Genomic DNA, 12,678 nt, shown 5'->3' on the forward strand with positions numbered 1-12,678 from the left:
ACATTTTGAATGAATGCACATGCTTGGGAAGGCATCTTTCGTTCAAGGTCTAATAGCAGTCCAACAAACTCTTTAGTAAGCTAGTGGGCTCTGTTGCAATATATACTTTATTGAGTACTTACAGGACCTTATAATTACTACTGGGCACCATTCCAAGCCTACAGGTTCTGATGTATGCCTACATAATTTGTCGATGGGCCTACGGGTTCTGTAAGTGTTGATTAGTCTTGCAACTCTGCTATGCAATCTATTTTGCAAGTTGAGAGCTCCATTGTGGGCCTACACTTTATGTTTTTGACTTATTAGTGTTCCTAAGGTCCAGCAAACTCTATTATGGATTTCTTCTTTTTGCTACAAGCTCACGAATCCTGTTAGAATTCATATTTTGAGAAGTACAACAATATATTACTTATCGTTACATACTAGAAAACATGCAACTTTTCCGAAGAATTTTTTATACTCTGTAGATAACAAATGGGAGGAGCATCTAATTATTAATCCAAATGATGTGTTAGGATCAAGTAAAAAGCAACATGTTTTAACTTTTATTGTTGAAACTTGAAATCTGGGAAGGATTTTTTTAATCAAAAATCTTCTTGACTATAAAAACAAGCAATGAATACTTTGCAATAAAAGACATCCACATTGGGATTATTTATTCATGGAATCATGAACCCCAGTGGATATTAATCTTTGCTACATTTCCATTGTGCTAAGAAAGAAGCCAACTTAAATAAATCATAAATGCAAAGATAACCTTGTTTTACCACTAGTTGGGCCACTTCACATCTGCCAATCTATATGGGTGAAAGACCTTCAACAATTTTCTTTAAGGAGCTCTAATAAGTTTTATAAACTCCTTAAAGTAGATCAAGAGCTACTTGAAGATTCACAATTTTGCCATCCCACTCAAATTTGTTATGACTTGACATAAAGCTTAACAAGCACTGATAAGTGGCAATTAAAAAGACAAAATTCTATTTCAGGTATAACTTCATACAACTACATTTAGCCAGGCTATGGACAATCCTAATTTAGCTCCTTTGCTGAATTGTCTGAATAATGTACGCCTGCAACTAAAATGAGAAACTAACTCTGTAAAAAAGGCTGCAGGTATAGGAAAGCGGTAGCCTGCATATAATCCCAGCCATAGATTTGTCTATCGATTATATCAGAGCAAGCATTCAATAATGACCTAGAGATATAAAATGTTCAATCACAATCTAGAGGTAAAAATAATTGGACCAGAGATACAAATATTTGGATAGACTTGTTGCTGATTATAAGTGCTCAAAGTTTGTCCTTTCTCTGAACAATAGACAGGTCATCTGATAGGCTAGAGCCTAGATTATAATCAGCATTAAAAACGAACATCCATTAAGAAGGTTGTACTGACATGCGAATATGCAAGTCTAAAACGCCATGATTACTGGTCTATTTCCAATCCAGTAACTTCGCTTACCAGCATTTCTTCAAGTCACTATAAAGTCCTTTAGCATACAATCCACTACCATAACTTACTCACATATGCAGAGTTTTAAGTCCCAAGAGGCACATTCACATTTGCTACAATTATGTCTCCACAGTGTTCGATACACCTATTACTTTATATTCTACCACACATTTATCTCCCAGTTGAACCCGCTGGAAAAAAGTAGACTGCATAAGATTTTTATGTGATTAAAATAGAATCAAAACTGGCCTTATCAATCTTGACTACAAGCGTCACAAAGACCAATAAATATTTATATCTAGTTATAAAATCCTTTACAGCAAAAAGAAAAAATAGGACATCTCAATACATGGGAACTTCATAACCAAAAGTTCCACATAAATTACAATTTTGATTAGGTACATGATATTCTAGTTTTATCAGTAGCTCATCATTATGCTACTTTCAAACCAGTTCAGAATATATTCAGTACACACACCTCTGAATTGGAATTCATCAAAACTCCATGTGCATGCTGCAAAACCCACTCAACTGTTCCGAGACACCAAAGAATGTCTTCTCCCATGGGACTCCATTCTCCAATCCTGCCTCCTCTGCCGGAATTTGTGATACACCCTCTGGTCTTGTGAAGCACTTTTACCAACTAGCTGCATGTGATCTGCAAACAAAATTATGAGATGATTAACTATACCCAAGCCTAGCATTAGTTCATATAAGACAGAAAGTGCAGCAATTGCTAGTTAGAAGTATACCCATTCTTCCACCATCCTCTCCATGATGAACTTCGTACTTTTCCTTTAAACCACTAAGGATATTGATAGTATTAGTCACGCTAGGTTCAGCCACATCCACCTGCCCCAAAATAGTAATAGTAGTAAATTATTAAGGCAGCGCTATACATGCAAAAAAAACCACATCAATACTTGTATAACCGGGTTAAGCACTCACCAAATTTCCTTTCCAGGTGGCATCAGCCCTCAGTATATTCGAACAGCATCAGCCCTCAGTATATTCGAACAGCACGTGAATATAGATTTGGAGTAATTTTTCTTTTCAATTCTACCCATTCCATATACCGTCTCCAATATTTTCGACTCCACTAACTGTACAGCGATAACAAATATTTATTACATAAAAGACGAACAAACCAGTTAATTGTTCTATGAGAGACTGTCGAGGTGTTTTTACCTGAACTCCAGAAGTCCCTGGCACAAACAGCCGTGGCGCCATGTATTTCAAAAATGGAACTCTGAAATGGAATTTTTTTATGACGTTTTTATTTTTAAACTGCCCATCATATGACTTTTAAAATTTATTTGTACAAGTTTTATCTAATTTCAAATGGTGTTTTGAGAATTCACCAATGCCTAATTTCACTATGAAGCTCGTGAGAATTAGTTCTAATATTGAAAATGTTCATTTTCATCTTAACACTAGTCAAGACATAGAGATAATTTTGGTTTTCCAGATGGGGGTTGATCACCTCCTTATAATATTGCACTTTCCTTTTTTCCTTCCAACTCTTTATTTTCCCACAATTTATCTTTAAATTTGGAAGCAATATTATTTTTGATATTATTTGAATTCTGCAAGATGATCTCCTCTTTATTCCCCAATGGTCTAGCCAAGACTCGGCATCCTTATGCCATCCTCACTTCAGTTGAAGGTGGAGGTTTTTGCTAAAGTTAGAAACAATTTTAGGAAACCCATTTGCATCCATATTGTATAACTTCTTCTTATATATAAGATACCTAGTGATTAAATAAAATATTGAAGCAAAATTAAAAGAGGAAAATAAATTATTTATAAAGTGAACGAGTACCTTTTTATTGATCCCTTGTGATACATTTTCACTTGGTAATGTTCTTCTAATATTTTCCAATGATTATGATTTATATGTTTTCATGATACATTTGGTAAAGCATAATTGTTAATGTTTTTGTGTTTTATTTTTATTTTCATTTAACTAATAATATTTTTAAATGAGACTTATTTTATTTCTATTTTTATTTAATTGGTAATGTCTTTATATGATATTTGTTGAGATATCATTTAGTGTAATGGTTTTAACAACATTTTAAAGTTAGAGAATTGCATATTCCACAATTTGGAAGAATGATTAAAATGAATTCAAATATTCTATAACAAGTTCAAAAAAGTAAGACATGCAACAAGTTAATATGTAAGAAGTTAATGTTTTCATATGATATTTTTGGGAAACATTTTACATTAATCTTTATTGTGATTTATATTTTTGTATAAATATTAATTTTACTATTTTGGACTAAGTTATGATGAGGATAATTTGGTTAATATTGATAAATGTGTATAACCATTCAAAAAACAAAAGTAAATTGAATTATATGACTTCATGAATATGAGTAACTTTATTTGAATATAAAGGTTTATTATTACATTTTAGACACAATGAGGTTTATATAGTTAATTAAGGGAGGATAAAGGAATTTGGAGCCTTATTTAGTGCTACAAGGGCAATGGAATATAGATACGACCAATAAATAGTTGTAATGTGTGGGAAAATAAATTTTAGTAATTATTTTATGTATTATTTGTCTTTTATACTTGTCCTCATAATAGAATCTTTTGATATGATTAATGAGAGTAACAACTTGGCAATTGTGGCCAATATTAACAACTATATTCTAACAATTATTTCCTTATATTAAAATATTATTTATTCAGTCAAATCTAATTGTTACATTATAACGATTAATTTTTTTCTCCATCTAGTTAACTCGATGCTAATATCTGGTTCTTTATCTTGTCCTAGTGATGAACCACACTATATGGTTCGACACGCGCCGACAAAACTCTGATGATGTGATTTTTACTGAAAGTTTTCTTAGTTTTCATGATCATGGCAGAGTTTGAAAATCCAATTCCAGTTAATATGAATGATGGGTTGAAATATAAAATGGATTCAAGATGGTTGTTGATCCTAACTCTTAATTAATGGTTATTGGACTTTCTTGCTTTGAGGATGTTGCATTTTGAAGATAGGAAGAATGGAGATGAAAGCCTAACCATGGACATTAAGAAAAGGACATCAAAGATGACGTAACATACAATCACATAATATGTTAAACTGATCGACGTAACATGTGGTAGTAAAGAAGACACTATTCATTCAAGCAACATGTGAAGATGATCAGTAAATTATCGTGGATATTCAATTGGAAGAATTCATCATAATAGATCTCACAAATATTGAATTTTTTTACTATGAATATTAATTCTTTTTAGATCTCAGATTCTTTATTTATTGTTTGTATGCTTAACTATAAATTCGCTGAAATTCAAGAAATATAAATTGAAAATAAATACACACACTAACCAAAATAAGCACAAATTTTCCCTTGGGAAACCCTTATGGGAGAAACCTAGCTAGAAGGTGAGGTTGTTTTGATCTCTATTCTCTAGTATGGAAACATGTGTAGATACAAAGAAAGAGGTACTCTTTATAGAGTTACCTAAGACCTATGGCTTATAAAGCTTCTACAAATCTCAAGCCCTTTTTTATTCTCTCTAACATCCCACTCACAATTTCTTTGCTCAAATATGGAAGATAATATAATAACATGAAATGTAATCCCTACTCCTCCTGGTGGCCTAGTATTTAACATAAACCAATAGCTAACTATATGAAAGGTTTGACTCCCTCAAACCTCAACTAGAGTTACGATTTTGGACCTTCGATAGTCTTTTTAAAATTCCACACATGGCTAGCCACATATGCATGAGTAACAGGGATTAACATGGCATTGATTTGTATGATGGTGGTCAGTATGGTATATCAACTTTCAAGAGGCATAAATTTTGCATAAAAACTTCAAGTACCAGATGGTATCGCACAAACGATATTTTTTTTTACCACAGACAAAATCATTTAATGGCTCAAAATGGATCTGGAAGAATTCATACATAAAATTTTCAAATTAGGACCCATTGATAAAAAAGACCGTACAAGTTGATTCATTTAATTCTTCCACGTTGAAATCATTGAGATAGATGAAGAACAATATAAAAATTCAATTTTAAATAAGATAAATTATAAATGAGAAATAGTATTTCAATTCCCTAAATTACATATGAATGAAGTCAAAACTGGAACAAACTTACCCCTCAAAGAATACAAACCTATGAGAAGATAGAAAAATAAGTATAAAGAAATGGGGTTTTAAGAAATGAATGATGATAACCTATTGCAATGCTCATAACCATGAAAAATCTAGAATGATGAGATAAACATAAAAGAGTAATATATAGATATATAAAATTAAATATGTGGAAGTTTCTCAAACAAGTGTAAGAAATCAACCAAAACATGATGGAGGCTTTTGTAATTAGGGAATAATCATGATGAAATAACTTAGCACTCTATTTTTATATTGTAAATAAGCATGTGGCAAGTGGTTGTGGAATCACATATGTGATAAAAGAAAGAAACTATGTAAACTAATCAGAAAACACTTAGCATGAAGTGTATGAAGGAATGTTGTGAGAAATTCTATAATGAGAGTTTGAGAAGGACTATGCACAATTGAGAAAACTAGTGTTTACCCCAGAATTGGAAATGGGGCTATCATGAGGAACACATGCCCACAATAATGTGTGCTTGTTCTTAGGAGTTCACACATGTTCCTTGTTGTCTAGGCTCTGTAAGGCCCAAGCTACCAAATAGGACCCCAACGAGGCTACCTGATTAGCATTGCTCAAAAGTGTGTGTGCATTATTAGGAAATATAATTATGTTAGTCTTATGCACTGTTGAAAACCTTAGCTTTGTGGAATTTGAAAACCCTACCAATGTGGAATGTGGAAACTCCAACATAGTGAGTTCAAATTTGAGTGCATAATTAGAAAATGTGAGTAAACACACCATATTGACCATGCATCACAAGTTGGCGATGTTTTTCGATGTATATTGAAGTGAAATTTGAAGACATTACTTTTGTACAATTTGAAAACATTGCTTTTATGGAATTTGAAAACCCTCGTATTGTGGAATTTGATGGAATGGAATCATATGGATGTAATTGTTGTTTATATCATTATGCCTAATTTATTGCCAACACTCTCTATCTCTCTATTCCCATTTACACATTTTCTAGTCTCTCTCTCTCTATTTATATTTCCCTCCCTCTCAATTTGTAACGAGCACTTCATCGACTCTCATTGAAGAAATTTTATGAGCTTTCTTATCATTGGGATCTCTAACCAATAGAAAATATGACCATCAAGAACTATGACCATAGTAACTATGACATACAAGAACTATGAACTTGAGATCTTTAACCCTTAGGAACTATGACCTCAAGAACTTTGACCCTCATGAACTATGAACTCAGAATCATACCTTTGATGTTCATAGTCCCCTTGTCAATTAGGAACTATGACTTTATTTTACAAGAATCATGACCATAAATTTGTCTTTTTTTTTAATTTGCTGAGATCACACATAGCACGTGAGAAACAATATTTGTATACCAAGAATAAAAATTGAAAATTGAAAATATTATCTTAATAAAAAAAAAATGACATATTCAAATAATATATCTCAAAGCATTTACAACTAAAAGTAACCTTATTGACATAATGGAACAATGAGCTTATTCTAAAAAGCCATATAAAACCCAAATCCTAAGAAACTTTTTTATTAATAAAGTATTCCACACAATGTGAATGTATTAACCAACCACTCACATAGCCAAATCAAATATCATAATAATTAATTGAAAACATTTAAGAGGAAAATAATCTATGGTCATAGTAATATAGTCACTTGAAACAATATATTAGTACAAAAGAAAAGTTGTACATAAAATGATTCCTCCCAACCTCCCATATATTATCCCTTCACTCTTTTTAAATAGATATCGTGAATCAATTCTGATTTAATCTATGAAATAATAGTTATTAGTATCAAGTAAGATATAAATGTCTAGAACATGTAAGAATGTATATTTACAAATGATATTAATGAAATAAATTTTTACCTAAAAATATCTCAAAATAAATCTATATTTCTAAAACATATTTATTTTAGTATTTCTTATTTTATTAATATTTAATAATTTAGTAAACAATGATAGGCATCAATGTGATCAACATCAAAACACTTACTACATAGTCAATCTCACATTGCCTAAATTTATATCATAAAAATTAACTAAATTATAAATTTACTTTAAATTATTATTATTAATTATAAAAAGAATTAATATATGATTTAATCATATACACATTATAAAACATGTAACAATATTGTTATCCATGGAGATTCACCTCATTTTATGATAGAAATTGTTAATTTGTAAGTAACTCTTTTTACAATATAGACATCAAAACACTTACACTATGATAAATCTCACATCTTCAATATTTAAATCCTAAAATTTAGCTAAAATATAACTTTATCCATAAGTATTTATTCTAGTTTATTATAAAAATTCTTAATTTGTAAATAGTTTTTTTTACAATACCATGGCGTGTAAATACCACATGCCCAATTAAACATAATGGAATCCATCTTCATGACTACGGCCCCACACATAGAGAAATATAGAATAGTAGGGAAAAACTAAAAAGAAAATATTATATCCGAGTTATCTTTATTTTGCAAGACATTTATTAAATTATTTGAGTTCATATGAATTTCTTTTTCTTTCTTAATTATTTACCTCTAATGGTATGTTTTCAACAAGAACATGTGTTGGTATCTAAGTTCTATACAAATTTGAATTATTATAAAAGTTTTTACAAATTTTAAACTCATCAATTAAAACAATTATAGCTCACAATATGGCAGACACGATTTAAATACTTCACTATTTTAAATACCAATTAGGTCGAAGAGTTTGTAATTACCAAACAAGATCTTTACATTCCTATCACCACATGGAACCTTACAATTATAGCTCACAATATGGCAGACACGATTTAAATACTTCACTATTTTAAATACCAATCAGGTCGAAGAGTTTGTAATTACCAAACAAGATCTTTACATTCCTATCACCACATGGAACCTTGCCATACAACAACATATTAACAATTTTTATTTTGAATTTGAATTTGTCTTTTTTTCTAAAGTCAAACTAACAAAAATAAATTGATTATTATAGAATGACTTGTCATATTTCAATTAAAAATCCTTAAATATTTTACCCTCCTTTAATAGTTAAACTATTTTCTCATTTATCTTATTTTTTGAAAAGCCTTGTCTAATATATTCTTATAACTAGATATAATGTAAATCTTATAACTATACATATTGGGAGGCTAAATAAATTTAAAGAAGCATATTCTTATGACTACGTATAATGTAATAAGATATTTAAAAAGAAGTTTAATTTCAAAATAATATATTTGACAGATAAACAATAAATAAATTATTTAATATAAGAAATATTGATCTTGGTTTTTCCATTTAGTCGTAAAAAAAAATAAAAAAAAATTCCTTGTTTTATTTACCGGCCCAAAGGTCTTACAAATTTCAAGAAAAGAGAACTTTTGCATTTTGGATTCATTCCTTTTATTCATTCATTGAACAAAGGTGGATTGAGTTTTATTCATTTATTAGTCGTAGTTCTTGCAATAAAAGTAAATGAATAGTTTTTTTTTATATTGCATATTTAATGTGTCAAAAATATTACTTTGAAGTTATGGAATCAAAGTTAAGTTAGTTTTGGTAGTAAATGAATTTTGTTTTTTATTGTATATTTAATTTGTCAAAAATATTACTTTGAAGTTCTGGAATCAAAGAGGCTAGGTTCTTACTTACATGAGGTCAATTTTGATAGAAATCACTAAAACATCTAGTATATTAAAGTATTCTATCTAGACCAAAAAAATTAACACATTATTTGAACCAACAACTTCAAAAAAATGTTGCCAACTAAATAGAGAAATTCTTACCACCAACATACGAATATGATGTGAATGGAATCTTATAATGTACAATTGATCTTGAGAGTGATTTAGTAAATTTTCAATGTATTGTGAATAATTTACACATTTATATTGGACTCTAGAATTCATCAATAACGTGCTTGTATTCAAGACTAGCTCTTGTTTTTAGAATTATAGTAGTCAACAAATCTAACTGAAAACTTATTAGAAAACCAACCTGAACTTATTTTTCTGAAACCTAGGACTAATTTTATAGATTAAATGTAATATACTCATACACAAAATAGTTTATCTCAAACAACAACTTAATAAAATGATACAAATTATATGTAAATACATCTAGAGTGCATCTTTTCCTACCAAGAATGTTTGCTGGACTTGCACATCATGAAAGCTTTATATTTGAAATTGAATCCAACAGCCTTAATTTGGTATTCCGTTGAAATTAGTCAATTCGAATATGAGAATATTTTGTTTAGCTACATGGACTTCACCAAAGTGATATTCAGTGATATGGTAATCCATTACAGTATCTGACCTCCAAAACCTCTTTTAATAACTGTATCAACTTGTTTTGGTTCTGCAAATTAATTGTACTTTCTGCTTTCAACGCTACTGCTTGTGTCCTCGCCTACAAAGTTTGTAAGATCAATCAAAAGAGAACATAATCAAGTAAATTAGTATTTATTCCCAATATAAAATCTAATTTAAAAGTGTTGAAATCATAATATGTTATTAGATGGGATTTTACTGGCATTGTGAAGTGAGATTACATAACCTGAATGCAACATTTGATCTCAAATGATATCCATGACTTGTACTCGAGAAAGAGCACCGGCAGCCACAACCTTCAGATGGGGAAGAGATCTGGCCAAAGGAGCCTCTTGGTTATGTCCATTATGGAGTTACCTTGGATGTTGTTACAGTGAGGTACGGTGCTTATCCTGGTGCTGTAGAGGCTCAAAATGAAACATAGAAGCATTTATTACCTATTCAACACCCTGCAAAAATTCAGCGCTCAATTTTTCAATTTAAATTCCCAAGCCGGAAAGAATTTGAATTTTGAAATCCTTTGGTGTGGAGGTAACATTGAATGAATTAATTTCATGCCTTATCCACTTATGGGAGTCAGCTATCAGAGGTGCCGGAAATTGGCGGAGTTGTGGAGTGTCGGAATATTGACGGTATTAACGGAATTGGTAATGGAGATGGATGGGGCCCGCTGGCCACGTCAACCAGCCTGAGCAATGTGCAATCGAGATAAGTTTGAACAAAACTAAATTGCTGATTTTCTATCTAAGAGAGGGGTTGTTAAGTAACAGTGAGATTAAGTCGATTGCAGATTCTTCGAATATTTAGGAATCTGACGGACATGGGGGCGGTCAAAAAATTGAAAGTGCCCATGTATTCCTGAATAAAAGAAAATGCTAGAAAACTATTCATAAAAGAAAATGTATCAATTTTTGGTGGAACTAATTGTTTTTTTGGAATATATGTATGGTTATAATATAATAGATGACATAAATTAAGAAAAAGATCCAATAAAGATCTATATATATATATATATATATATATATATATATATATATAGATATATATATATATATATATATATATATATATATATAGTATGAATCAATAGGTAGGTAGGTAGTACCATAGCGAACTGTTATCAGAATATTATGTTTCACTTGAAATAAAAGAATTAGAAGGTAGAAAAAGAATTTGAAATCATATGTTCTTATGCATTTGGAAAAATATGATCAAAATCTCAAAATCACACTTTCAAATTTCAACAAATCAGAAATATTGGGTGATGTGGTGATAAAAACTAAGATTCTAATGGAGAAAATAAAATCTTTAAAAATTGCAAAGGATTGAAATCTTATTTGAAACAGAAACCAGTAGAGCCTTTTTTTTAGGAAACAGAAACAGTAACATATAGCTATATGACAAGTTGTGTAAAAAAATTAACCACCAAATCTCAATGAATAAACACTGGTATATACTTAAACATGACAAGCTGTGAAAAAAATTAACCTTCTGATCTGGATGAAGGATATGGCTGGAATGTACCATGTAACTTCACTAAGCGACCTCGCGGCACAGTGAGTACTTTCTTACTTACAAAAGAAGATTTGAATCAATAAGCGTTGCAGAAATTCTCATTCCAAGACGTCACTGTTACATGTGATTGTCCAAAGTGTCTTTTTCTCTAAAGTAAATGCAAATGTTTCTCTACGAAAAGTATAAAGTATATATATTTTAATGTATATCTCTGACAAAAGAAATTAGTTTCCACCAGTAATTAGTTAAAATAATGTGGACCTTTCGGTCGATGTGTTTGGACTTTGTCTGGCCTCCAGGGTCTGGGCACTTCCTCACAGTTCCATCGCATTGTCTGTCAACCCTTAACCTCTGCTATTAACGATCAGATCTTGACCGTTGATCTGAACTCGATCCTACGGTTGTCGCGCAACCGATCAAATCAACTTGCACGATGATCCTCAACTGTTGATCTTCCTCAATCATATCTGACAGTTCACAACGATTTCCGGTGAGCAACAAGCGAGAGGGATACCCGCCCGATAAAAACAATTTCCTCTCTCTCCTTCGCTGCTACGTGGAGTGCGATGAATGGCATTGGGCAGACTCCGACTTTTACCGCTTATCGCCCGATGACCACCCGATAGAAACCATTTATGCTCAAATGAAACCGCTCTCGGGCGTTATCTTTCGAGCACCTCCTCCGCCCGATAGCCGTCCGATCTACTCGTCTGAGATCTGACGGCTCGAACTTATTCCGCTCCCACCATGACTTCAGGCCTCCCGTGATTGATCTCCTTCGTCCATCTCTCTCGATCCAATGAACTTCGTTCATGATCACCTCAGTCATCCTCCGCTGCCCGACCAACATCCTGACCATTGATCCATCCCATCCAACGACCCATATGCCCCTGTACCTCACTTCCCATCAGTCACCCGGGGAGGAAATTTGTTGGCTCTGTCAGTATTTGTGACAGTCGAAGAGTTGAACTAAAATAACGGAAGGCATGGTCGAAAGGGGAAAAACAACAACATGATGTAGCCGAACCAATAGAAATGGTCATGGAGTGTCGCTGGCATAAGCGAGCCACCTGACAGCGCGACGAAATTACCAGAATTTGGTCACTGTGTTTGTTAGGAAAGATACCTCTGGCTCATGTCTGTCTAGTTATGGAATCATGTGGTTAGAATCTAGAGGGGATCGATTAAGACATCTCGAGCCTCAGAGAGCCCGAGAGCATTGTAAAA

At 31.8% G+C, this 12,678-nt stretch overlaps 1 protein-coding gene across 4 annotated transcripts in view; it reads right to left on the reverse strand.

Moving 5' to 3' along the window:
• Nucleotides 1-955: 955 nt before the first annotated feature.
• LOC149169726 (DNA sliding clamp PCNA-like) overlaps nucleotides 956-12,678 on the reverse strand; it is an 82,245-nt gene continuing 70,522 nt past the window's right edge. Inside the window, exons 4-6 of one of the 4 annotated variants that reach the window (XM_089428784.1) lie at nucleotides 2,206-2,305; nucleotides 1,932-2,111; nucleotides 956-1,659 (exon numbers count right to left, since the gene is read on the reverse strand). In XM_089428784.1, the coding sequence (XP_089284910.1) occupies nucleotides 1,981-2,111; nucleotides 2,206-2,305 (231 nt within the window). In that variant the 3' untranslated portion in view covers nucleotides 956-1,659; nucleotides 1,932-1,980. Of the gene's footprint in view, nucleotides 1,660-1,731; nucleotides 2,112-2,205; nucleotides 2,306-12,678 lie in introns of those variants that run through there. The other 3 variants (XM_089428783.1, XM_089428785.1, XM_089428786.1) reach the window with 3 other exon arrangements.

Source organism: Pinus tabuliformis, chromosome 4_2 (assembly GCF_031772625.1).
Source record: "Pinus tabuliformis cultivar Carrire ecotype Pingquan chromosome 4_2, CPIR1, whole genome shotgun sequence".
In the NCBI taxonomy this organism is placed as follows: Eukaryota; Viridiplantae; Streptophyta; class Pinopsida; order Pinales; family Pinaceae; genus Pinus; species Pinus tabuliformis.